Here is a 26,057-nt window from a genome sequence, read left to right on the forward strand (position 1 = left end):
TTAATTGTGTGTTTTGCAAGTTTCAAGAGCTTAAGAAAATGGGATGTTTCTTCCTGTCGGTCAGAAGTTCCATCTCTTACACATATGCATGGCCAGTATTCTGCTGAGTAACTGTATCCCAGTGATCTCTTTCCTTGTTTTGGGGACATGCTCACACTTTCTGTCTCTCCTTGCTCAGTTTGTACCCCACTGCTATTATGTTTACAGCATACTTAAATAAAAGCTTAGTAGAGGAACTTTGGAATAATGTGTGCTCATGAAGTGGAGCTGTCAGGGATTGATTTTATGACCACACCTGATGGTGTCGGGGTTTTTTTTCCGCCTTAGACCATGGCAGAGCGTCAGCAGGAGTACAGAGAGAAGCTCCAAGGGATATGTGATCATCTCACTCAAACTGAAAACCGCCTCATCGGTCACCAGGAAGCCTTTGTGATTGGAGATGGCACAGTTGAGTTAAAGAAGTACAAGTCTGAGCAAGAGGTAGACCTGGGCTTTGTATGAGCAGCTCTGTGTTCCTGCTAGGTTTGATTACTGTTGTTTGGAGGGCCATTAGGACTACCGACTAATGCCAATAATTCTAGATGTTTAAGAAGCAAGGCGTACCTAGGAGTCCAGAGCTGTAAACTTTACACTAAAGGTTAGGTTTCTGCTTTGAAGCACACCAGGTAATTTCCCTGTTTTTCTTAGGGTGGGTTATTGGATGGAGAAGATACAATGGAGATTTCTATGAATTAAAGCTGGAACCCATTTAAGGCCAACCTACCTACTTGCAAATCACAGCAAATAGCCATCACTGTAATAGCTTTTGGTTCAAATTCTAGACTTTATGTATGGTTAGTTTTATAACTTAATCTTTCTGAGCCTCAGTTTCCTCATTGTTGTGCTTTCATTGCTACCATTATTGTAAAACTTAAGTAGGGCCTGGGATTTGATGGTTCCAAATTTCAGTGGTTCCGTCACTTGCCTCTCAAGCACAGGGGCCCAAGTTCGATCTCCAGTACCCAAAAAAAAAAAGTTAAGTAAATATTGTGAATTCAGTCACTAGCACAGTTAATGCCGCATAGTAATGGCTCAGTAAGTAGAATCTGTTTCAAGTACTTAGAAAAATTTGATAAGGCTTAACACATAAAGAAAAATTTTAAAACTCCAACACAGTACAGTATAGAGAATGAAAATGCATAATAAAAAAAGGGAAAGTAGAGAAAATTACATATTGAAGTTTCATCTGTCCATAGTCAGGAAAAGTATACGTATAGAGAAGGGATCTTAATATTGAACTTCCTAGTAGTCAAAGCAAAGAAGCAAGCATTACATATTATTATTGAGTCTGGTAGAAAAAGAAAGTGTCTGCATTCACCACGGGAACTTTTTTTATCCTGAGCAGTAAATATATATTAAAAATACATGTTTAAAAACAACAAATCATACTGTGTATTTACAAGTTTTTGTAAATGTACATGTATTGTATTTGCATGTATTATATACCAAAGACATTTTTGTTATCAGTGTTTCACAAAATACATTCTGAAAACTATATATATATTTTTTTTTCTCATTGAGGTTATTGGTACATTTTAGGTGTACAGTACAGTTACAGTCATCATTGGGATCTTGTACCTTACATGACAGGTCTTGGTTCTCATTTTTTCCCCTTATCCCTGCCTTCCCTTCACCCCCTCCTCCCTTCCCTATTTACAAATACTTTATTTCCATTTTTTCATTTTTTTTCTTTTCCCTTATTACCTTTATCCTACCCTTCCCACTTTCCGTACACCTTTGCCCTTTTCTTCTTATTTCACATTGTCACTTATCTCATTAGGATCTTAGTACCATTACAGTTTTTCACACCAGAGAAACCATTCAGTATTTATACATGTGTGACTTATTTATTTCACTTAGGAGTATATCCTCAGTATGTATCTATTTTCCTATGAATGAATAGGAGTAGTATTCCATTTTATAGAAAAACCACATCTTCTTTATCCAGTCTCCAACTCATGTGCAAATGGGCTGTTTCCAAGTTTTAACTATTATAAACTGTGCTGCTATAAACGTAGGTGTGCATATATCACTGTGATATGATTCTTTTAATTCTTTTGGAAAGATATCTAGCAGAGGAATGGCGGGGTCGAATGGAACCTGTAATCCCAGCTCTTTGAGGAATCTCCATATTGATTTCCATAGTGGTTGCACCAGTCTGCACTCCCGCCAACAATGGAGAAGGGTTCCTTTCTCCCTGCAACTGCGCCAGCATTTGTTATTTGTTGATTTCTTGATAGCAGCCATTCTTTGTGGGGTGAGGTGGAATCTCAGTGTTATTTTCATCTGCATCTCTCGAATGAACAGTGATGCGGAACATTTTTTTCATATATTTACTTGCTGCTTTTACTTCTTTGTCTGAGAAATGTCTGTTCATTTCAGATGCCCATTTATGAATCGGGTCTTTATATTTGGGGAGGCTGTTTTTTTTAGTTCTTTATATATTTTAGATAATAGTCCTTTGTCTGAGGAGCAGCTGGTAAAATTTTTTCCCACCTTGTAGGTTGTCTTTTAGTTCTGTTGATGGTTTCTTGATCTTAGCCAAAAGGCCGAGAAGCGATGTTGTTGATGGTTTCTTTTGCAGTGCAGAAGCTTTTTAATAAGATGAGATTCCAGTTATTGATTCTTTCTGCTAGTTCCCATGCTACTGAGGATTTGTTCATAAAGTCTTTTCCTATGCCAATGTCTTCAAGAGTTCTGCCTAACTTATTTTCCAGAAAATTTAGTGACTCTTTTTTAATATTTAGATCTCTAATCCACTTGGATTTTAGTTTAGTGCATGGTGAAAGATAAGGGTCTAGTTTTAATCTTTGGCAGGTTGAAATCCAGTTTTTCCAGCACCATTTATTAAAGAGGCTATCTTGCCTCCAATGAGAGTGGTTGGCTCCTTTGTCAAAGATGAGGTAGTTGAGTATATCTGGAGTTGTTTTTGTGTCTTCCAATCTATTCCACTGATCCTCCAGTCTGTTTCTTTGCCAGTACCATGCTGTTTTTATCACAGTGGCTTTGTAGTATAGTTTCAAATTGTTATTCCCACTGCCATGTCTCTTTTTGCCTAGGATTGCTTTTGCTATTCTAGGTCTCTTCTTGTTCCAAATGAATTTTTGGATTATTTTTTCTAGTTCTGTGAAATATAGTGTTGGAATTTCAATCGGTATTGCACTGAATATGTATAGCAGTTTTGCTAATATGGCCATTTTCACTATGTTGATTTTTCCTACCCAGGAGCAGGGAATAAATATCTTTCCATTTTCTAATAACCTCTTTGATCTCTTTTTTTCAGAGTGCTGTAGTTTTCAGTGTAGAGGTCTTTTGCTTCTTTCATTAGATTGATTCCTAGATACTTCTTTTTTTGGATGCTATTGTGAAGGGAATTATTTCACTAATTTCTCTCTCAGTGAGTCTGTTATTTGTGTACAAGAAGCCTATTGATTTGAAAACTATATTCTTAAGCATGAAAATCTTCAGCTTTTCTTCAAATAATATTAAATACAACTTCAATAAACCAAATCAGAATAGCATATTCAATATGCTTTTTAAGCTGCATGGGTTGTACTCTGCTTATTCCCTCTTTTAGAATTACAACTCTATGAGAGCTATGTAGATAATAATTTAACAGTATTTTTCCTTTTGTGTCATAAGGAATTCCAGAGAGATATGCAAAGAAATGCACAAGCATTGACAGAAATAGTAAAAAATACAGAGAACTTCCTAAAAGAGAATGATGAAAAGCTATCACAAGAAGATAAGGCTTTGATGGAACAAAAACTTAGTGAAGCAAAGATAAAGTATGAGCAGCTTAATTTGAAGGCAGAACAGTCGAAGAAGGATCTGGATAAAGTTGTGAAGACAGCAATCAAGGAAGAAGCGGAAAAGGTATTATTCAAATATGTGGTGTATTATTGCTTTGTCAGAAATTATTAATAGTTGGTTGATTTTTTTTTAAGTGTACCAGGTGGTAATGAGTGATAATTAGCCCCCAAACTAGACTTCTTAGATTCTAGGTGTGTCATTGGCCAAATACTACAAAAGGCTTGATGAACTGTCTTTCTTAACTTTTTCTTAAAGTTGAGATAGGTTTATGAAATACATGGTAACTCATCAGTTGCATTTACAACTTTGGAGTGTACACGATTTTTAAAAGCAGTGAATATGTCAGAGTAACTTGCAGCAAGGTTTACTTTTTCTGTGTTATAATTTCAGTGCATGTCAATTTTTACAGTTTAAAGATACTCAGATTTTACTTTTAGAGTATATTTATACCTCATCCTGCATTCATAAAGCCTGGTATAAATATTCCTGCTCAGGTTGCAGCTGTGAAGCAGCTGGAAGAGAGCAAAACCAAAATTGAAAACCTTTTGGACTGGTTGTCGAACATGGACGAAATCTCAGAAAGGGCAGGGATAAACAAACAGGTTGTTGAACAGAATGGGACCCATTTTGATGAAGGTGATGGCAAGGCAGTGATTGGAGAAGAGGATGAAGTTAACGGTAACCTGCTGGCAGCTGCTGTTGGTGCGCGCCTGAGGACCCCTGAGGAGAATCTGAACCAGCAGTATCAGAAGATTAAGGTGTGTGGTTCAGACATGTTGATATGGTCCAATTCCATATCCAGGTCAGCAGAAGACAGAGACGACATACTTCATCCCAGGTCACAGTGACCACAGAGAATATATTCCGTTTTTCCAAGGTTGTCATTATGTCATATGTAATGTATCACGAGAGTTCCAAGCAAGTAAAAAAAAAAAAGAAAATGAAACGCTGGCTTATGGTTCTGTGTGTAACTGAAGCCATATTATAAGAAATTAATATAAAGTAATAGTCATAGTTAACATTTATATAGCAGTGACAGTGGGCTGGGCACTCTTAGATCTTTCTGTCTGATCTAATTTATCTCTGCTAATTATATCTTGAGGTTTTTATTTTCATTTTTCAGGAAAACTGTAGCTTACAGAACTAGAGTATCTTGCTCCAGTTATACCTGGAGGGATGAGTTTGGATGCATGGTTGCTCTGCTGCATCTCATTTTTGTTCACCGAGTGGCTTGCTACACTGCCCTGGGCTCAAACCGTTTCTGAGCTCAGTTCCTCTAGACAGTGCAGTCTCTCGGTGAGAAGAGATAGAAAAGCCCTTCAGAAAACTCTGCATGGTGGGAATTAAAACTATTATTAATGTTAGTATTTTAGCAAAGGCAGTTTTTGAGGAAACATTTTTAAAGTGTCATATAATTAATGATTTTTACCTCAGGGTTTCCCTTTGAATGACTGGACTTTTAGGAAATTTTGCATCTATTTCCTCCAACTCTTCCTCTGTAAATCTTTGGGATAGGGTGTGCTCTGTGAGGTTTTTATAGAAAATATAAATTAAGCCAGGAGAAGAGCCAGGAGTATCATGGTTTAAAGAAACTGTCATAGGACCTTATTAGAATTGTCTCTTAAATGGAAAAATCTGATAAATTCCTAAAGGAAGTTTATGAGTCATTTATAGAAACATCAAGAAAAGTTAATAAATCTGACAAAAATATCAGTAAGTGGACCAAACAGAGATGTCACATAGAACAGCTCTTGTTTCAGTCTACAGTATGACATTTTCCTCTGATCTTTGGACCTCTAAGAATATGAGAATCTGTCAGTATGGAGGAGTCCTCATCTGCTGGTTCAGTAGAGCATTGGCAAATGGCCTGCACCAGGGATCTCCAGCCTTCTGTATTTGTGACATGGCCCAGGCCCAGCCCTTTTCCAGCTATTTATTGAAGGAAGAAGACTGATCAGATAGTTTATTATTTTCTAAATCTATTTATGTGCAAAGCCCTTATGGAGAGTAGCATATGAATATAATTCAGATATCAAAGATGCAGTCTGAAAGGCAAGAGTTATTTATCATGTGGTTGCCATTGTTCCAGATAGTGAGGATACAAATGTTAGGAGTCTGCTCTCAGTGGACTAATTGGGATCAGACTTAGAAATGAGGTCATCTTCTAGCATTGCTTCTGATTCCCTTTGACCTTCACGGCAGACAGGTTGTTTTTGCTCCACTCTTTGGGATAGCACTGTATAGACACTTGGCATTTCCCAGTGAGCAGAATTAATTCCCTGTCCCAGTGCTTATGTACAGGGGGTGGGGTGGGGAGTGGGGAACGGGCGGTGGTGAGAATGACATAGACAAAAGCTACGTTGAATGTTACATTAGAAGGTCTTTAGTGCTGACGGGGAGAAGTTCAGGCCTTATTAGTGGTAGTTAAGTGTGGGTTGGGAAACCCATTTATGGCATGTAGGGTAGTCGAGATCGGCCTCATTGAGAAGATGAGATTTGTGCAAAGATTTAGAGGAGGTAGGGGCTTAGCCAGGTAGATATCTGATCACAGAGTTGTCAATAGACGAAGAGAATAGGAGAAAAAGGTCCTGTGAGTGTCTCTCCAGTTGGTGTAGAGGAGTAAAAATAGCCCTCAGGTACAGAAATCTGAATGTGTGGCTCCAAGAAAGCCTGTTTAAGAAATGTAGAGATTCTGTCAGAACTTCAGAAGGACCAAGAGATGGAGAAAGCAGAGAGGGAGGAAAAGGAAAGGGAAGAGTATAAAAAAGAATTAAGATGTGTTGTGCATGTGTACCAACACCCCACAGTGAATGTCATCATTATGTACTGCAAACATGCATGGCAGCAATTTAAAAATAAATGAAGAAAATTTCTCAAAAGGATTAATAATCCTTTTTGCCATATTTGTGTGGCACATGGGAAAGAAAGGATACTTAACAGCTAGAGGGAAAGGGATGCCAACCACCTGAGGCTCATTTGCTGCACCTAAATTTAGGCAGTGATCAGTAGCTCTGCACACCTGAACCTGTTTGCAGCCTCCAGAGGGACCTTGAGTCCTGGGTGTGTGTCAGGCTTTGCAGGGAGTGTTCTTTGCATGTGACCTCATGTGCTCCTCATAGCACAAACTCTTCTGTAGGGGCTGTTATCTTTATGGACAAGTAGGAGATAGGTCCAGTGGTGCTGAGTAGCAACTCCAGTATTCTTTCCTATAGTATCTGTTCCCTTAATTTGCATTAGGCTTTTCTGGACATTTAATTGTTGGAGTGTTTTTTTAATTTTAATATTACATGTTCTTTTTTCTGTTTATTTCATGATCACTTTCTAATAAAAATAATGTAGTTATTTGCTCATTAATTAGGAAGAGATGCTAACAGTCCCCTTTTTGTCGTTGTGAGGAAGCAGTGAGCAAAATGAGATTATAGGCTCTTATTTTAGTATTGGAATATAAATTTGTGTGATTATCCAAATACTAATAAGAGAAGATTGGAAATTTTCTTAAAATCAGAGAGCCCAAAATGCATCTTTTGTTGTTCTGAAGTCCACCAGAGAAGGTGGTATTGTTTAGTTTGAGAAGCGGGTGAGAGGCAAGCTGGTGCCCTGTGGGTCACTTGTGCCTGGGAGACTGAGGCTGTGAGCCTGTGGGACACTCCCGGTAGTATTAAAGCTGTGGTTACTTTTTCACGCTCAGGCCCGAGTGTATTAAAGCTGTGGTTACTTTTTCACGCTCAGGCCCAACATGAAGAGATCATCTCTCAGCACCAGGCGGTCATCATAGCCACGCAGTCTGCAGAAACATTGCTTGAGAAACAGGGCCACTATCTCTCTCCTGAGGAAAAAGAGAAACTGCAGAAAAACATGAAGGAGCTGAAAGCATATTATGAAAGCACACTGTCTGAGTCAGAGAAGAAAATGAAGTTAACCCACTCCCTGCAGGAAGAATTAGAAAAGTTTGATGCTGATTATGGCGAGTTTCAGCACTGGCTACAGCAGTCAGAACAAGAACTTGAAAACTTGGAGGCGGGTGTGGACGATTTCAGTGGCTTATTGACCAAGCTGAACAGGCAGAAGAGTTTCTCAGAAGATGTTATTTCTCACAAAGGTGACTTGAGGTTCATTACCATTTCTGGAAACAGGGTCTTAGAGGCTGCCAAATCTTGCAGTAAGAGAGATGACAGCAAGGTTGACAAGGATAATGTTGACACTTCTGCAACCCACAAAGAAGTGCAGAGCAAGCTAGATCATGCTACGGATCGGTTTAGGTCTCTCTACTTCAAGGTAATTTTACTATCTTTTTTCAAGGGGAAAGTCAGTCTCTTCTCTTTAATTTTTGTTGTTTGATTTAGAAGCAGGAAACCTAAAAACCTCTACATCTACTTTACTTTTGAAAAATGTGTTTAAAGATTAGGAGCTTAAAACTACTCTGAGAGTGATTCCAGGAAGCCCTAGCACAACTCTGATACCCATTTGACCACCAGAGAGCAATTGCATCTTCACCAGTGCTGGAGCAGTCTGTCTAGGTTGGGACCTGAAGTTTCATGTCAGATAATTCTCTTCACACACACAAGACAGTCTTACCCGTCTACTTCATCAGTATATAACTTTCACACTTAATGACTTACAGACATTCAAAACTCTAAACAAATAAAAAAAATTAGAAAAAATACCTAAGAACCCAATCTACATAGAGTTACCAAGCTGCATAAATAATTTAAAGAGCATCATTGACTCTGACTTTGCTTAATTTTAATGTAAACTCTCCTCTTTATATTAACCTTGTGCAACATATGAAAATGATTTATTAAATGCCTTGCAAATCTCTGTGCCAGTTACATACACGGAGTATAGAAAACCCAGGGACTCTTATTTGAGATATCTTTATCTTTCTTTCTTTTCTTTTCTTTTTTTTTTTTCAGACAGGGTCTCTCTATGTAGTTTGGGCTAGCCTTGAACTCACTATGTAGTTCAGGCTGTCCCCAAACTCAGGCAGTCCTCCTGCCTCAGCCTCCCAAGTGCTGGGATATGCCACTACGCCCAGCTCTTTCATTCTTGGTTAAGGTTCAGCCCTTATAAATACTGTTTTGAGTTGATGTAAATCTAGAACTGTATCTTCATTTTTGTGGTTACTTTTTTACTTTCTCATATAAAGTAAAAATCTGAGCCCTACAGTTTTGGCTCTTAGGGTAATTTGACAAACAAGAAAATAGGGATTTAATCTCCATTGCTTCCTATCTTTTGTTTTTTAGTGTAATGTCCTTGGGAATAATCTTAAAGACTTGGTGGATAAATACCAACACTACGAGGATGTTTCCTGTGGACTTTTGTCTGCACTCCAGGCTTCGGAGGCCCTGGCCAACAAACACTTATTTGAACCTGTTGCTGTGGACCCCCAAAATCTGCAGAGGCAGTTAGAAGAGACCAAGGTAAAAAGAAAAAGAGAGATTGAGTCCTTCATGAATATTACTGAAAGACTTTAGTTTCCCTTACTTTGTGACAATTTCTCCTAAAGAACAAAGGATGGGAAGAGGATGCTTCTCCCTCCACAGGGAGTTGTGACCTTGCTTTGCCAGTTTTTCCTGCTGTTTAGCTGATTTGACATTACTGTTACATCTTCTTATCTGCATTTCATTACTCCTCTCCATGCATTTAATCTTACTCAGGTTTTCCTTTTCCATTATAGTTGAGCTCTGTGAGAACAGATACTTTTGTCTGTTTAATTCATTGCTATATTCCTAGCACTTAACACTTTTACCTGTCCTAAAGAGGTTCATTATTTGTTCAAGAATTGACAAGTGGAAGGGAAGGCAAGATGTCACTGTAATATTCAGAATTTCTCCAGGCTAAGATTGGGGTTCCTATTGAATGTCTTTGATTATTACTTGGCACAGTTTACAGATCCACCCTTGGGCTGAGGGTATAGCTGCAGTCGTAGACTGCTTGCCTAGCACGTTAGACTGAATCCAGTCCCCCGCACTGACCTTTTCAGAAATGCTTGATATCATAGCTGCATGATTAAGGGAGTCTCTGTTATAGCCATAGTGGTAGAGAAAGTCTCTTTTACTTTTTTTAATATATTTTAAAATTCTTACACAATGGGAGTTCAATATGAGCATAATTTTGATTTTGAAAGTTTCATTTCTATTTCTGTTGTTTTCTTTTAGCTTATCGTCACCACGAATAGGAAGTAAACAGAATATTGCCAGGTAGAAAACTGCCTTTAGGGTTGCCTGAGAGGTACAGAGTAAAACGATCATCATTGTTGTATTAATGAGGAAAACATGTACCTTACTGGTTCAGCTTAAACTTAGGTGTTGTGGGAGTCCAGTGATGTCTGGCTGGAAGAAGGCTGTGCTAGTTAATTTCCATGTTGTTAGGAAAAAAAACCTTACACACTACAACTTAAGGAAGGAGAGGTTCATTTTGGTCATGTTTCAGTCCACAGTTGGCTGGCATGGCAGAAGTTGTGGTAGAAGAGAGCTGCGGTGGACAGGAAGCTTAGTCAGGGGAGGCAATACAGCCTTTTAGGTCGTGCTCACAGTGACCCACCTCCTCCGGCCAGATCCCATCTCCTAACGGCAAGTCAGTCATACTGCCCCATAATCCAGTCACCTTCCAAAAGCCCACCTTTAATTAAAGCGCCTATGGCTTTGGGGTTGGTCCAAGCAGGTAGATATAAAGCACAACAAAAGCTAGGTCTAAAGTGAAGTAAATGTGGCAGGTGAGAGCCAAGCAGAGGGTGGGGAAGGCTGGTGAAAGGGATAGAAGCTGTCTTGACAAAATACCCAACATCTAAATTTAAACAAGGAAAGGTTTATTTTGGCTCACAGTTTGTAGAGCTTTCAGTCCATAGTTGGCTGGCTGCAAGGCAGGGGGGTGTGGCAGAGGGGCATCGCAGAGGAGAAACAGTTCGTGATGGGTAGCAGGCAACAGAGCAATAAAATAGTGAAGAACCATCAGTCACCCACAGTAGCCCTCTTTCTGTCTGTTGTATTCTATCCAGGCTGTGTACCGTGAAGGAAGATAGCACTCACACCCAGGATGCGCCTTCCCATTATCCACACCCAGAACTATACCAAACCAATCAGTGGACTAATTTAGTAATTACACACTCTTAATCCCAGCATCACAAGTTAGATCCAGCCACTTTGGAAAAGCCTCACTGTGACTGTATGAGCACAAGCTATAACAGAAGCAAAAGAGGACAGGAGGGAGGTGGAGTGGGGATCCAAAGGGAGGAAGGTGCTGTACTTTCCTGGGCTGGAGAGTTCACCCCACCCTACCCTGGGCACCACTGAGGTGTCCTAGCCCAGGTCAGTATCCCCCAGCTGATACGGTGTCCCCAGGGACTGCCTCTTTCCTTTCATTGTGCGTTTTCTGGCCTGCTTCTTGTTTCTTTTTATTTTCATCCTCTTTTCCACAAGCACTAGAACAGATCTGTGTTTTCACTTTTTACTTGATTGTGTGTGTGTGTGTGTGTGTGTTGAGGGCAGAGAAGATACTGTGATGTTAAAGGCCAATTTTTTGGTAAGAAATGCCAAGGGTTTAATATAATTGTTAAGATTGATTGTATTACATTTAATTAAGAAGTTAGTGTTTTTAATGTAGAAAAATCTAAATATTAGAAATAATAATTTTCAGGTTAGATATGTGTTGGGGGGGAATAGGTTACATCCTGGATGAAAGTAATGTAATCAGCAAAAACATGAAAAAGTAAAAATACCCCCAAAAGATCTTTATTTAAATTGATACAAAGATTAATTTTAGAACAGAAAACTTAGAGAAATATGAAAAGGACAGATCTCAAATGAGAATCACTTCTAATTAAGCCATGGGTTAATTTTAAAAATTAAATGTACAAATGAAGTTATTTCTGGCATATATATATATATATTTATTTTCTCACAGATGTTCTCTCTGTGTAGTGAGGGTAAATTTTTACAGGTACTAGGTAGTCTCCGTTTCTTTTTTTACTGATATTTAAAATTATTTTTCTTTATATAAATAGAACTATTGCAATAAAATCAATCTTTTTGTATTTATTTATTTAATTAATTATTTTTTTCCCAAAAAGGGTGTAATCACCCTGACCTTTATTCCTTTAGGGCATCCCCTTTTCAGGAGTGGCTCTCACCACGCCCAGGGAAGAAATCTTCCTTCTGCAGCTCCTCACATTTTGCCACCTCTTACATTTAGGTGCTTATTCACAGACAGAGGATCTTTTCATATTTAACATACTAAGTTCTACTTATATTCTGGGAGAAAGCAATGTAACTTTAAGGCACTCAATTATTTGAAAGATTTCTGCCCACTAGCATTTAGTTACTAGCATTATTATTTTTAAAAACAAAACTGCTAGCTGCATTGCCAACAGTTTGATACTACTGGCTAGAGTAACATTCAGGATCCTCTTCCAGTAGAAATAATGGACACAATAAGATTTCAGCCTCTTTTAAAAGGTGCAGAAGACAGGATTTGGGGACCACCCTTGAGGCCTTGTTTTGGAACCATTTGGGTTCCAGATCATGTTGACTGATTATGTCAGTCTGAGGCTGCCCTGATCTTTGGGATGATGCTGAGGTGGAAAAGTTCATAGGCTGAACAAGTACTTCCAACAGGAAGGCGACAAAGTCATCATCTGTATTATTTCTGGTCAGGGAGGTTTCTTCAGTGCTTTAATTTCACTGAAATCTACTCAAAATGATATAGGCATGTATTTGAATGATTTAACTTGTAGTTTTGTTCCAACACCACTTCCATTACGTTAGAACCTGACACGTGTTAGGAATAGAAACTATTAACTCTTGGGGACCAGGGATTTAGCTCAGTGGTTCTGCCACCTGCCTTGCAAGCTTAAGGACCTGAGTTTGATCTTGGTTACCAAACAAAACAAAACAAAATGAAAAAACAAACAAACTATTAACTCTTGTCTATAATTACAGGAAGCAAAGGCATAGGATGTTTTGAGGAAAAGAAGTAAAAAAGAGGTACTTCTTTTGTAATCCATTGCTGAGTTTTTAAGATAATATGCAGGGCCGTTTGGTAGTGGATATTTTTAATTTATCTATTGAATCATTCAGTAAAGATCAGTGTTCTGGGCCCATTTCTAAGTTTTGTGAAGAGACGCAGATTTTAAAACCTTGTCTTTGTCCTTAGATAACTCACATTTAAAAAACAGCATGTGTGGGGTACCCTTAAGTTTGTTTCAGCTCCTAGCATGAATATGCAGTGTGGCCTGACTTCAGTTTGGCTTTGGATAAAGTTCACATGTGTGGATTTCTACTTTCTTAACTAAACTTCTAGAAGGTCTCCCCAAATAGACACACTCTGATGTGGCCTTTTTGGCCTCTGGGAACATGTAGGATGTGGTATTCAATCTCAGATTCCATGTTTGGACATACTTCAGTGGGTCTTTCAACCTATGTATGCAAGGGGGCTGCCTGTGTGACACATAGTTTTTGTACTGTAAAAATCAGTTAAGGAAAATTTTGCCATTAGCTAGAGACATTTATTTTAAGAAATAATAAATAATGCTGAAATAGAAGATAACCTTTCTAGGTTTTATGCTTGATATCTGCATTTATTGTTTTTTTGTGTGTGTGGTACTGGGGATCAAACTGAGGACCTTGGGCTTGTGGCACAGTGCCACTTAGCTAAATCCCCAGCTCGATATGTGCATTTATTATTAATTTACTCATTTATTCCAGAAACTTTTATCAAAGTTTCTTGCCTTCTATAAGGCAAGCTCAGGCCTAGGCATAGCTGTTGAAAGCTGAATGAGACAAATTCCCAATTTTCAGGAAGGCTGTAGTTTGATACAAGAGACAGATAAATGCAGTAGTATTCACAGGGTACTTATGGGACTTTCCTGGAGGACTGTGTAAACCCAATTCGGCGAGGAGAGAACTAGGAAAGACTTCCTAGCTGAGTATTAAAGGGTGAATAGGAGCAAGGCTGATGCTGGGGTGAATTGCATGAAAATGTTGGTATGTGGAGATGTGAAAGCATCAGGTCTCATATAAACAGCTGAGACATAGCTGTTGGGCATTTCTGGGTCAGTAAGTGGAGAATGATCAACGTGAAGGAATAGGTTTTGTTTTCATTATAATGTTCTCAAAGCTTGACCTTTATTATGAAAGGAAGCTACGGAACAATTTTAAACAGGGGAGTGATAAATGGTCAGATATGTCTTAGATATATTAGGGGCAGGAACACATTTAGGAGTCTTTTTTTTTTTCTTTCAGTAATCCTCATGAGAGGTTACAGGAGCAGAGTCTGTATCTCACAGGTAAAATTTTCAGGACTTGACAGTTGAATTTACAAGTGGGAAGGATGGTTTAAGAGAGGATAGTACCATGCTGGGTACATGGGTAATTGGGGGTCATTATCACTGTGGGCTCATTTTGACTTCCTTGGTGGCATTTGTTCTGTCTCCCTCTTCTCCTCACAGAAGCACAAGTATTCTCCAGGATTCTGCATCATCTCCTTCTCTGATGTTGGTGGAGTTTCTCCTTTAATGGTCTTCTCTGACTTCTACTTCTTTATCTCTAGTTTCTCTAGTTTGTGTTCACTTTCCTGCACTGCCAGTTTTGCTCTTTCATTCTGTATAAAATCTCAAGAGCATGTTGAAATCATGAACTCTAAAGTGGGTTCTCCTTTACTCCTAAACTTGCTTTTGCCTGTGTATGTAAATTCTGCAAATTATGCGGGCTGGATGGAAAATATAAGGCTCCTTCTCTCCTTTTCTCCTCTCCCCCTATTCTCGCCCTGTGGCGCAATGCTGCCAGCAGAGCATTCGGGATGGGGAAAATGTCCTGTTTGTTGTCTCTGCTTTGGTGGCCACTAGTCACTGGAAGCTACTTAGCACTTGAAGTGTGGCTGGTACAACTGAGAAATTTTTTATTTAATTTTATTTTAATTTAAAAGTCATCTTTATTTAGTGGCTACTGTAATGGGTAACACAGCTTTAGGTAACATGATCAAGTTCATGGGACTTCTTAGCTCTGTAACCAGCTCCACTTTCTCTGTCAGGCAGCCTGGGAGGGGGAATGTCCTTGGTCCTCAGGAGTCCTCTTTGCTCGTTACTGCTGAGGTTGCTCCTAGCTGGATTCTCTTCCTCATTTCTTTCCCCCCAGTTTTTCCCATGCATTGCTGCAAATTTGGCCTTCCTATAGATTGGTCCCTAGCACATGCTCACTCCTACTCAAAGCCTTGAATAGTTCTCCACGGCTACCAGAAAAATGGAAACTGCTTAACCTAACATTTAAGGCCTTTCCACCTCTGTTTCCATTTATTCACCATATATATATCCTTAAGCTAAATAAGACTCTTAAGAGATATTTCTGAATTGCATTTGTGCGTTTGCTTGTTGTCCCTCTCTGTCTCTACATGCCCAGATCTACACTTTCTTCAGGACCTGACTGTGGCTGCACTGGCACCAGCATCTCGGTGGCCTTCATTTTCCTCCCTGATTGCCCTTCCTGTCAATGTAGTGGGTTTACTTGCTCACCTTTGACGATTAACTCTGCCATAAGCTATAAGATTCCTATCTGTTTTATTTGTGTATTTTCACAGAATGTGGCAAGGCTTTTGAAAATTTGTTAGATGTCTAGTAACTTTTATTGAATTCATAGAAGTAAATATGACTTAGTGTGAAGACAGGACCTACTGATATAGAAGTCCTTAGTTATCCGAGATCTACAGAGAAAGTTCATATCATAAAAGTTTCTATAATGGAAAATCAACTCTAGTTTGTTTGGCTAGCTTGTTTTATTGTAAATCATTTTTTTCCATATTGTGATCTATTCCTATTTAGTTCTCTCAAGTATAATTGAAAAACATTTAATCCCATAGGCTCTCCAAGGACAGATATCAAGTCAGCAGGTTGCCGTGGAGAAACTGAAAAAAGGAGTTGAAGTGCTTTTAGATGCCAGGGGATCCTTACTTCCAGCCAAGAATGATATCCAGAAAACACTGGGTAAGATATTTAGTGTTTTTGTTTCCTGCCTCACAGGTAAATTCTAAATATTCTAATAGATACGTAGGAAATCACACAATCAGATGTTATATTATTTGTGATCTTTCTCTGTGAAATGGTGACCCTGAATGTGGGAGTTTGTATGTGCCCATGTGGGAAATTGTAATTTCCACAGCAGATGACTACTATTTCATCCCAAATAGAGAGTGAATTAAAGCCTGAGTCGAAATTTTATATGAACTGAAGGAGGGAAACTTGTATTCATTGATCTAAAGCCACTCTCTAGGAGGGAAATCCTTTTCTCATTCTTACTGTCTTCCAGACTTTTTGTTTTTTTGGTACCGGGGATTGAACTTGGGCCCTTGCTGTTGTGATGCAGGCGGCAGAACCACTGAGCCAAGTCCCTGGCCCTTCCAGACCTTTTTGATCACGTGCCCCATCGGTCACTTCAACTTGCCCCCACACATGCACATGTACTTACGAATTATATGCACATATTACCATATTATGTCATATACATTGTAATTATAAGACACAAAAATAAGAAATTATAAGGCGTAAAATGAAAGTATGGATGGAAATTGTGACATTGCATTCCTCTGCCTTGGTGCATCATCTTGTACATGCACATTGGATGCTTGAAGGAGGTACATTGAAAGTATTATCCCTTGAACACCTTGAAAGCATTTTTTAGCATCTTAATAATTGAAATTGAAAGTAAAGTTTATGTCCTATGAAAAAGGTTAGTCTATTTTCCCTTTTGTCTACTATTAAACTTTAAAGTAAATTTTATTTGAGTGTATTTTAGAAGCATGATCTCAGTTTTAAGTAGATTTTCATTCTGCTTTCTTACTTGATTTTCATATGCCAGTTTTTGTGCATTTGAGTACCCTCCAAAGTTAGGAAGGATAACAAAAGCTTAGCATTCTGTGTACAACAGCGAGGGACAGATAATTTTTATACTTAAAGGTTAATTATGGGAAAGTCTTTATCACTGTGTAGTTCCTTGAGAATACTTTTGTATGACTGTCACTTTCCCCCTAAATAATTAGCAGTAAGTATTGCTAATTTTAAATGTCAGAATGACACTTACCATGTATTCCAGAAGTTTGATGTTTGGAGTGTTCTCTCGTTTCTCTGGGATAGTTCAAATATATATGCATCCACAGATCTCTTCTATATGCCACTGATTGTTTTCTAAAATTCCAACTTTTTATTTTCTGCTAGATTTGTTTCTTTATTTCTTAGGGCTTAGGTGGTAATCTGATTATGGCTTTAGCATTTAAACTTTTTTTCCTTCTCTCATTTTGTATGGAAGCTTTAGAGTTCACCTTGGTGTATTTTTAAGAAAAGGGATGGGGCCAAGAGCCCTTTATGGTTAACATTTCCTACTGTTTGGGCTAGATGACATTGTTGGGAGATACGATGATCTGTCCAAGTCTGTTCATGAGCGGAATGAAAAACTCCAGATAACCCTGACCCGCTCCCTGAGTGTGCAGGACGGCCTGGATGAGATGCTGGACTGGATGAGAAGTGTGGAGAGCTCCCTGAAGGAACAGGGTCAGGTGCCCTTGAACTCTGCTGCGCTTCAGGATCTCATCCGCAAAAATATTGTAAGTAGTGCTTTTTAAAAAAAATCCTCCACTTAACAGTTTTTTTAAAAAAAGTTTTGTAAACACCAAGGATAGCTAGATTTAGGGTGAATTCAAGGTTTTAAGAAAAAGCTGTTTCCTGAAGAGAGCAGTATGAAAAGTACAAACAAGTGTATAAAGTAACTGTTCCGTGGTGGAGCCTAGGAGGGCTTGTCTCCTTGTCATGAGTGTCATTCCTCGTGAGTGCTTATCGTCTATGGAGTCTTATCTTGTTATCATGCTGTTGCCAGCTGCACAGGAAGCTCATCTGATGAAGTGTGTCAGATCAGTGTTATTGTCTAGCCTTTTAAATATTAGGACCATGCCTAATACCCAGGCTCCATTACATCCGAGGGTTGCTGAGTAGCAGCAGCCCCCTGCCTCTTTGCACAACTAGCCAGCTGTTCCCCACTCTCCCTGAAAGAGATTTGAGTGGGACTCCCCAAGGCACAAGTCAATGTTGTCCTTCAGTTCCAACTGTTCACCTTTTTAATCACCAGTGTTTCAAGCTTACCTTGTTAGGAATAGTAGTTTCTAAATTGCTGTTATTTGTAAGCATCATTATAAAATATATGCAATATTTGGTTTATTTCAGATGTTGGAACAGGATATTGCAGGTCGTCAAAGTAGTATAAATGCCATGAATGAAAAAGTGAAGACATTTATGGAAACAACAGACCCATCCACTGCTTCCTCACTGCAGGCTAAAATGAAGGACCTGTCTCTTCGGTTTTCGGAAGCCAGTCAGAAACACAAAGAAAAACTTGCCAAAATGGAGGAGCTGCAAACCAAAGTAGAAATGTTTGAAAGCCTCTCAGAAAAGCTCCAGGCGTTTTTAGAAACAAAAACTCAGGCTCTTGCTGAGGTTGATGTGCCAGGAAAAGATGTCACTGAATTGTCTCAGTATTTGCAGGCAAGCCTTCTTAGTACTTCTGAGGCTGAGCTTAATCAGTAATTAAGACAAACTCGTCCATTGACTGGCAGAATTATAATTATAGTTGTCATTTGGGTTGCTTATGGATTAATAATGATGGGTGTTTTCATCCTTTGGCAATCTCAAGCCCTTCTCCTTTACCTTTGCCTATTGAATAGAAATAAACCATAGAAGTTATAAATACTGTCTTATGTGCCAGAATCCACTGACAGTCAAAATACAGAGTGCATTTTAAAATGAAATACAATGGACTCTGTTCTTTTTCAGATTGCCTCCCTGCATGTTTATTATATCCGTTGTGAACCAGAGCATGGCACACTCTTCTGTGAAGTTTGCAGTAGAGCTCCTCTGTCCCATACACCCCATGGGGCCTTAGATAATAAAGCAGCATCTTTACTGACTAAATCTAAATGCTTTGTAGGAATCAACTTTTGAATTCTTAGAGCACAAGAAAGATCTTGAAGCTTTACATAATCTCTTGACGGAGATATCTAGCCATGGCTTACCAGGTGATAAAGCTCTGGTTTTTGAGAAAACAAATAATTTGTCTAAGAAATTCAAAGAAATGGAGGATACCATCAAAGAAAAGTAAGCTCCACTTCAAAAATTGCATTTTATTCCTCTTGATACTAATTAGATGAGATGTTTGTATTTATTTATATTGATAATTGATTAAAATTTGGAAATGAGAATAAGTATGAGGTTACTTAAGTGTTTTAATATTTTGATAATTTTTGCTATAAGAATTAAGTACATGATTTGCTAAAATACTTATGAGGAAAACTCCATGTTTTTCCATAAAAGTGGAAAACATTACATAAGAAAAATGGAGGTGGTATTACTGAAAACATATTAAACTCACTGTAGGTTCTGAAACCTTTGACAAATACCACATTTTTATTTGCAAAGATGAAAAATAACCTTGAAAGACAGATGGCTCTTTGCTTTCTGGACCATTTCAGAAGCTGTTCATAATTTCAATATGGCCATTTCTTAATGGCCTTTTTGTTTAACAGTTTACTTTTTAAAGATTAGATGAACCATGAGTCCATGAAAAAACAAATGAATGAACCTGATTCAAACTAAAAAGCTGCACAGGGATAAGCCTTGTACCTGAGCTTTTGCATCTCTGATTTGGGATCAGTTTAGCATACATATCTGATTTTGCAGATACCTCATAGGGAAAAACCCCTAAAAGATAGAAAGGAGCTATTTCCTTATCAGCTACTTAATTGCTTTGGAATTCTGTAAAACTTTTAGATGTTATTTTACTGCTCATACAGCTATGTTTTTGTCATGTCCTGTGATACTTAATTCACACTTCATTGAGGAAATGTTCTTGGTTTTCTGGTAATCTTTAGGTTGTCTACTCCTTCAAGCGGGTCCAACTTTAAAACCATGTACTTATTAGTAAACCATGCAGCTGCAGTGCACTCCTGTCTGCCAAAGTGCCATACACTGAGTGCATGTGTCGTTCACACGTCATGTGGCACTGTCCCCACAGTGCGCATGCTGAGCTTGTATGCTCCCTCGTGGTACTGAGCACATGGGGGGATCCACATAATTCATTGTTAAGCTTCCTGAGTCCACGAGTGAGGCTCCCACTAACACTGTGATTTAGCTCCTGGAAGCACTGTTTAACCCATCCACCATGACTGTAGGGTAATATAGGAACCACTAGGTGGCACTATGTATTCTTTTTGTGGGTGATTTGTAACTGCTTTTTCTATAACATGGCGTGAACACTGAATCTCACTGAATCTAAATAATGTTAAAACTATTTCTGTAGTCTTTAGAATTTATGTAGCATTTGAAAGTGCTATGGGTTACAGAGTTCTCTTTGAGGAATACTTATTTAGCTCATTTCACTTGCCACTTATGAAAACTTTCCTCCTGTATCAAAGGGTGATGCTTTGCATGGAGGGTGCTTTTCAATATTAAGCCCAATATGGGAATAAAAATTATTGATTAACCCAGTAATCCCAGCCCTCTAGAGGCTGAGGTAGAAAGAGCACCATGAGTTTAAGGGCGGCCTGAACTACAAAGCGAGACCCTGTCTCAGAAAACCAAAGAAACAAAATAAAACAAACAAATAAAAAATTATTGATTAGTAATTCATCCTTTGGAACTTCTTTTGTGGCTTACAGTTTGTTATGATTTTTGTTAACTAGAAAAGAAGCTGCAACTTCTTGTCAGGAACAACTGGAAGTGTTCCAAGTCCTTGTTAAATCACTAAAGTCATGGATAAAAGAAACAGCAGAGCAGGTCCCCATTTTGCAGCCCTCCTTTGGTGCAGAAGATTTAGGAAAATCTCTGGAACTAACAAAGGTGACTCATTAAATCTGAAAAATCATGTAATGTATATCTCACATGTGCTATAGATTTTCAGAAATGCTAACATGTACATAAACATCCTTTTGAGGAAGGGTGTAAATACTTTAACTTTTTTTTCTTTTAAAAGCATATTACTGAGTTACTAAGTGTTCTCATATCCAAGTTTATTTCTCTGTTAAATCTCTACTCAGTTTCAGTTATTTTTGATACCATTTCTTACAACAGTCAGTCGGAGATCCTTCTCTTACTCAGAATTTGACGCTGTTGGGTATATCACCTTAACAAGTATTGGAGTTATTTGAATCTCCTGTACACATAGCACAAGTCTTGTCATCTGATTCCAAATTATTAACAACTATAATAACTTATGACAGTTTTTCATTTCCAAATTTGTGGAAGTAGGCTTTTTAAAAAATTCACTGAAATTGTGATGGTGAAAACTCACTGTGACATGGGATTCTGAATTCCTGTGTACATTTCCTCTTGAACATGGCTGGTCCCAGTACAGACTACAATTGACAGTTACTTTGGAATCTGTGGCAGCTAGGCACAGCCTCATCCCACCATGGCTGGGAGCAGAGTGCAGCACGGCCCCACCCCTTCTCATTGCTGATGTGTTAGAACAGTGACCCCGGCCTTGGGGCAGGTGAAGATGGTGCTTTTTTCCTCCATTAAATCCCTCACAAATCAGAGTCCACAGTTGTTATTACTTTAAAATATGTTTAAGAAATTGAATTATGATGGGCATCTTTGATATTAAGACTGAAAAATGTATTTTTGTATCTCAAGAAATTACAAGAAAAGTGGAGTTTAAAAACACCAGAGATTCAGAAAGTAAACAACAATGGCATCTCACTGTGTAACATCATAAGTGCTGTGACCACCCCTGCGAAGGCAATAGCAGCAGTTAAATCAGGTATGCACTTTATTTACAGTAGAGCTATAAGAATTGGGGCTACTTATGTTTATTTTTGTGTTACTTTTTATATTATGTGCAGAAAGTAACCTCCGAAATACAAGGCAGAAGTTTTTAAACACTAAGATCTGTCATGGAAAAATATCTGTGCTAATCCCTGCCGTGTTTCACTTTGTTAAATACTATATTTAAAAAAATGTATCCAGGGCTGGGGATTTAGCTCAGTGGTGCCGCCGCCTGCCTTGCAACCACAAGGACCCAAGTTTGATCCCTGGTACCAAAAAAAAAAAAAGGAAAAAAAAATGTATCCAAATTAATATGTAAGAATAAGGAGTGTTATTTTGGGGAAGGGGACAGAACATTCTAGTTTGTTACTTTCCTATTAAATGCAGATATTGATACTCTATTTGAAGTATTTCTAGTCACACAGTATTTGACAATGAAATGAATCTCTTCTCTTGGGAATAAAGTGATAGAAAGAAGTAGGCTCTGTTCTGCAGGGTGGCACTCTCATTCCATTCCCAAAAGCTTTATTCTGTACTCTGTCCCAGAGAAAGCAGTACTGCAGTGTGTCACTGGCAGCTCCCTCTCCATCTCAGTCATGGTTGAGCCACTCTTCTGAACAAACAAGGTGTAAAAGTTGATTCTGAAAGTAATGTAAGTCATGGGAATAGTTTTTAGTTTAAAACATACGGCATCAAGATGAAAAAAAACCAAAAATGGGCAGAAGGCCATTGCATACGTTGATTGGGAGCTTCTGTGTGGCCACTGTGATTTATCTAGGCAGACCAGGCGTCAGCTGTTCCTGTTGTCACTCTGATGTTCCGGCCGGGCCTTTCTTCGCCGCCCACTTATTCCACTCTATTAGTTCTGTTTTGGGGATGCCCATATTGTTCATGCTGTGTAGACTTCTGCTCTTTCCTAATTAGATTTCCTGAAATGTCAAGTTTGTGTATTTTTTTTAAAGAAAAGGAATTCTTTTGTTTTATCTTAGTTCCTCATGTCCCTTTTATCTTTGTAATGAATGAATATACACATATATGTATATATATTGTTATTGTTTGTTGAGTTTGGTTACTCCTAGCTAGGGTAGGAATTAGCTACAGGTTATTTTCACTTTTTACTTACTCAATATTCAATTTTTTTTTTTTTTGGGTACTGGGGATCAAACTCAGGCTCTTGTGCTTGCAAGGCAGGCAGCAGAACCACTGAGCCAAACCCCTGGCCCTCAAATTTTTAAATGTTTGTACTTGTTTCATTTTGTTCTTGTGTGGTCAGTTTGAGAAATGTCTTTGTGTTTTCAATAGGTGACCAGTGGATACTAGTATGAGAAAGTATAATTGATTTTTTTAAAAAACTGATTCTATTATTATTATTTTTTTTATTTTTGGTACTGGGGATTGAACTTGGGTCCTTGTGCTTACAAGACAGGCAGTGGAACCACTGAGCTAAATCTCTGGCCCTTAAATATCTGAGTCTAGAAAGGTGCCAGTGCTGGAGGGTTCTAAAATGAAAGAGAAATACTGTAATAGTTACCACCCACTGAGTAGCTCCCGTTTGCTAGCAGTGGGTAAACTGACTTTAGTCCCCACAGTACCCTTACCAGTTAGGCGTTGTTATTCCACCCCAGTTGGTTGATGAGTTTGTTGGTGCCCACAGCTAGTGGGGCTGGGATTTTAATTCAGATGCTCGCACTGCAAAACCCCCCAGGTGCCCCAGCCACTGTACTCACTCTGGGTTTTGTTTTTATTTTTAACTCTCCTGTCCTACCTTTTAAAATCATTCTGCCTCCATGAAGCCCGTGACAGTACTGTGTGACTTCCCAGGCCATGTTCAGTCCCTGGGTAAAGCAGGTGCTCTGTGTTCACCTCTCATCATGCTGTGTTCAACACCATGTATTCTGAGCATCCTCCTAACTCAGGAATTTTATCATTAAGATAACTTTAGCTATAGAGCAACTTTATCAGGAAATTTTTGTAACTATGTAATGACTAGTTTATGTAATACAAATGAGTAGAAGTCTAGTTTTTGCTTTTTGTTTGCTTTTTTTAGAAATCTAGTATTTAAAAGATGATCACGTTGTACTTTAAGAATTAAATATATAGGGTTGGGGATATAGCCTGGTGGTAGAGCACTTTTCTAGCATGTGTAAGACAGCGGGTTCAATCCTCAGCACCCAACCCAGAATATATTTTATGTAGAAGATACAAGGGCCTTCACCTAAAGTTGAGTCAGTAGTTTACATTTTTAAATAGAAATAACAGTTTCAAATAATTACTGTTTAAAGGGTTGGTTTTAATGATATACGGTATTAGTGTGTGTAGGTATACTAGAGAAATCTGATTACTTCGGTGTTCATATTTTGCAGGTGGAATAACATTAAATGGTGAAGGAACAGACACAAATACACAGGATTTTTTGACAAGCAGAGGTGAATACTGATTTTAAGTGATTGTTGATTAATGTGAGATTTTGAGAGAAAATGTAAAAGAAGAGTAGCTGTATTATAAGTTGAAGTATATAATACACATAGTTACAATCTTCTTAAATATATTTACGTAACTTTTTATAAACATTGTTCATCTGAAATTTGTGAAATCCAGTATTTTAGTTTGACACTGGCTTTGTTTGCTTCTTTTTATTTTGAGATATATTATCCCTTGGAATAACACTTTTTTTGAGCTAATTTGTTGAATTTGATGCCAGAGGAATACATTTTATTATTTGAATATTTTATTCCATTCAAAATGCCTTTTTAAATTTCACATATATTTTCCTGAATTGTTATTAAATAGCATTATAAGATGAACTAACCTTTTAGTTCTAAAAAGCCTGTAATGTATCATAATGTGCTTAAGGGTGACAAAATAAAAGGGAATATTTGTGTAAAACAGACTTTTATTTCTAGACCTTTATTCCCAACACCCCGGACGTGTGTCAGCATAATTATTTTCTCACTCCTAGGTTTAACATCCATTAAGAAGGACATGACTGACATAAGTCATGGTTATGAAGATCTCGGCCTCTTACTCAAGGACAAAGTAGCTGAACTGAATACCAAACTCTTCAAATTGCAGAAGGCTCAGGAAGAATCAAGTGCAATGATGCAGTGGTTACAGAAAATGAACAAGACCGCGGCAGAATGGCATCAGACACCAACACCTGCTGATACTGAAGCTGTGAGGACTCAAGTTGAGCAGAATAAGGTGCATTGTGGGGTGGACTCACTGTAGACCGGGAGGAGAACAGGCTGACGTTTGCATCTGAGCCCTGGGCTCAAGAGCTCTTCCTGGTTCTAGATCTGTAACCTTCATCTAATGATTGGACAGTTTTGTTTAATGTGCTTGTCTGTCAGTTTTGGATACCAGTCATTCAACCGTTGGAAAAATTTTGTACCAGGTTTGTCTTCTGGCTGGTATAAAATAGGGTAGCTAGTGCTTTCCCTTTCTTAGATGGTATTTCTTTCTTAGAGCTGTCAGATTGGGAAAATGTTTTTCCATATTGGTGATGATGGCAAAAATTTCTACAGATTACTGACATACACTAATACTCTTTACTCTATGTTGTAAAAGGGGCTATTCCTTACTTCTCAAATCCTGGTAGCCTTTAAGCAGACTTATTAATTTACATTCTTAACTGATGACATCTTAGTTTTTTTCATAGTGGTTTAAGAATATGAAATTCTTCCTCAGTAATGAGAACAAGAGTCATTACATCCATAGTTAGACTCTTCCTTTGTGGGATTCCTTTATCCCAGAGTAGGAGACTAGAAGAGATGAGAAAACGAAAAGAATTAACTGCTGAATCTGGGTTTTTACCCACTTTTGCATTTAACAGTGGATTTTTTTCTCTTTTGTCATGTTAGAGAAAAAAGTGTATCATACTTGTGTTTTTGTCTTTTGATGTTGGTATTCTAGTGTAATTTATTTTTTTCCTTGTTAGTCATTTGAGGCAGAACTGAAGCAAAATGTAAACAAAGTACAGGAGTTGAAGGACAAGCTGACAGAGCTGTTGGAGGAGAACCCAGATATTCCTGAGGTCCCCAAATGGAAACAGATATTGACAGAAATAGGTATGTTATATTTTTCCACCAAATTTTATAAACAGAAGCACAATTGTTTTTCATTTTTATTATAATCTTTACCAGAAAATAATGGGTAGCCTCAGTTATTTTTGGAGTTCCTTTAACACTTGAGAATCTGTTTTTTGCATACTTTAAAAGTGTCATTTCAAATTATAGTGAGAACTGACGTGTAACTCTATGAAGAAGATAAATACTTGTTAGTAAAATGCTATGACTTGAGTAAGTTTTTTCATTAATGTTTCATTTCTTTTTACTCATTTGTTTGGGAAAAGTAGGATCCCTTCTCCTTTACCAAGTTACTTCTGGGACTCAAGCTCCCTACTTTATGCTCATCT

The 26,057-nt window shown here is 38.1% G+C and overlaps 1 protein-coding gene across 20 annotated transcripts in view; it reads left to right on the top strand.

Moving 5' to 3' along the window:
• Positions 1-26,057, top strand: part of Dst (dystonin) — a 316,182-nt gene that overhangs the window by 194,040 nt on the left and 96,085 nt on the right. For 19 of the 20 annotated variants that reach the window (XM_033756553.1, XM_033756561.1, XM_033756554.1 and 16 more), the window contains 14 exons: positions 328-480; positions 3,682-3,915; positions 4,347-4,610; positions 7,582-8,127; positions 9,096-9,272; positions 15,700-15,823; positions 17,228-17,436; positions 18,050-18,367; positions 18,810-18,976; positions 20,560-20,716; positions 21,512-21,638; positions 24,007-24,069; positions 24,603-24,844; positions 25,581-25,710. In XM_033756553.1, coding sequence (XP_033612444.1) covers positions 328-480; positions 3,682-3,915; positions 4,347-4,610; positions 7,582-8,127; positions 9,096-9,272; positions 15,700-15,823; positions 17,228-17,436; positions 18,050-18,367; positions 18,810-18,976; positions 20,560-20,716; positions 21,512-21,638; positions 24,007-24,069; positions 24,603-24,844; positions 25,581-25,710 — 2,911 coding nt within the window. The remainder of the gene's footprint in view (positions 1-327; positions 481-3,681; positions 3,916-4,346; positions 4,611-7,581; positions 8,128-9,095; positions 9,273-15,699; positions 15,824-17,227; positions 17,437-18,049; positions 18,368-18,809; positions 18,977-20,559; positions 20,717-21,511; positions 21,639-24,006; positions 24,070-24,602; positions 24,845-25,580; positions 25,711-26,057) is intronic. The other variant, XM_010617898.3, reaches the window with a different exon arrangement.

Source organism: Fukomys damarensis, unplaced genomic scaffold (genome assembly GCF_012274545.1).
Source record: "Fukomys damarensis isolate Sample0158 unplaced genomic scaffold, DMR_v1.0_HiC HiC_scaffold_27, whole genome shotgun sequence".
Lineage (NCBI taxonomy): Eukaryota > Metazoa > Chordata > Mammalia > Rodentia > Bathyergidae > Fukomys > Fukomys damarensis.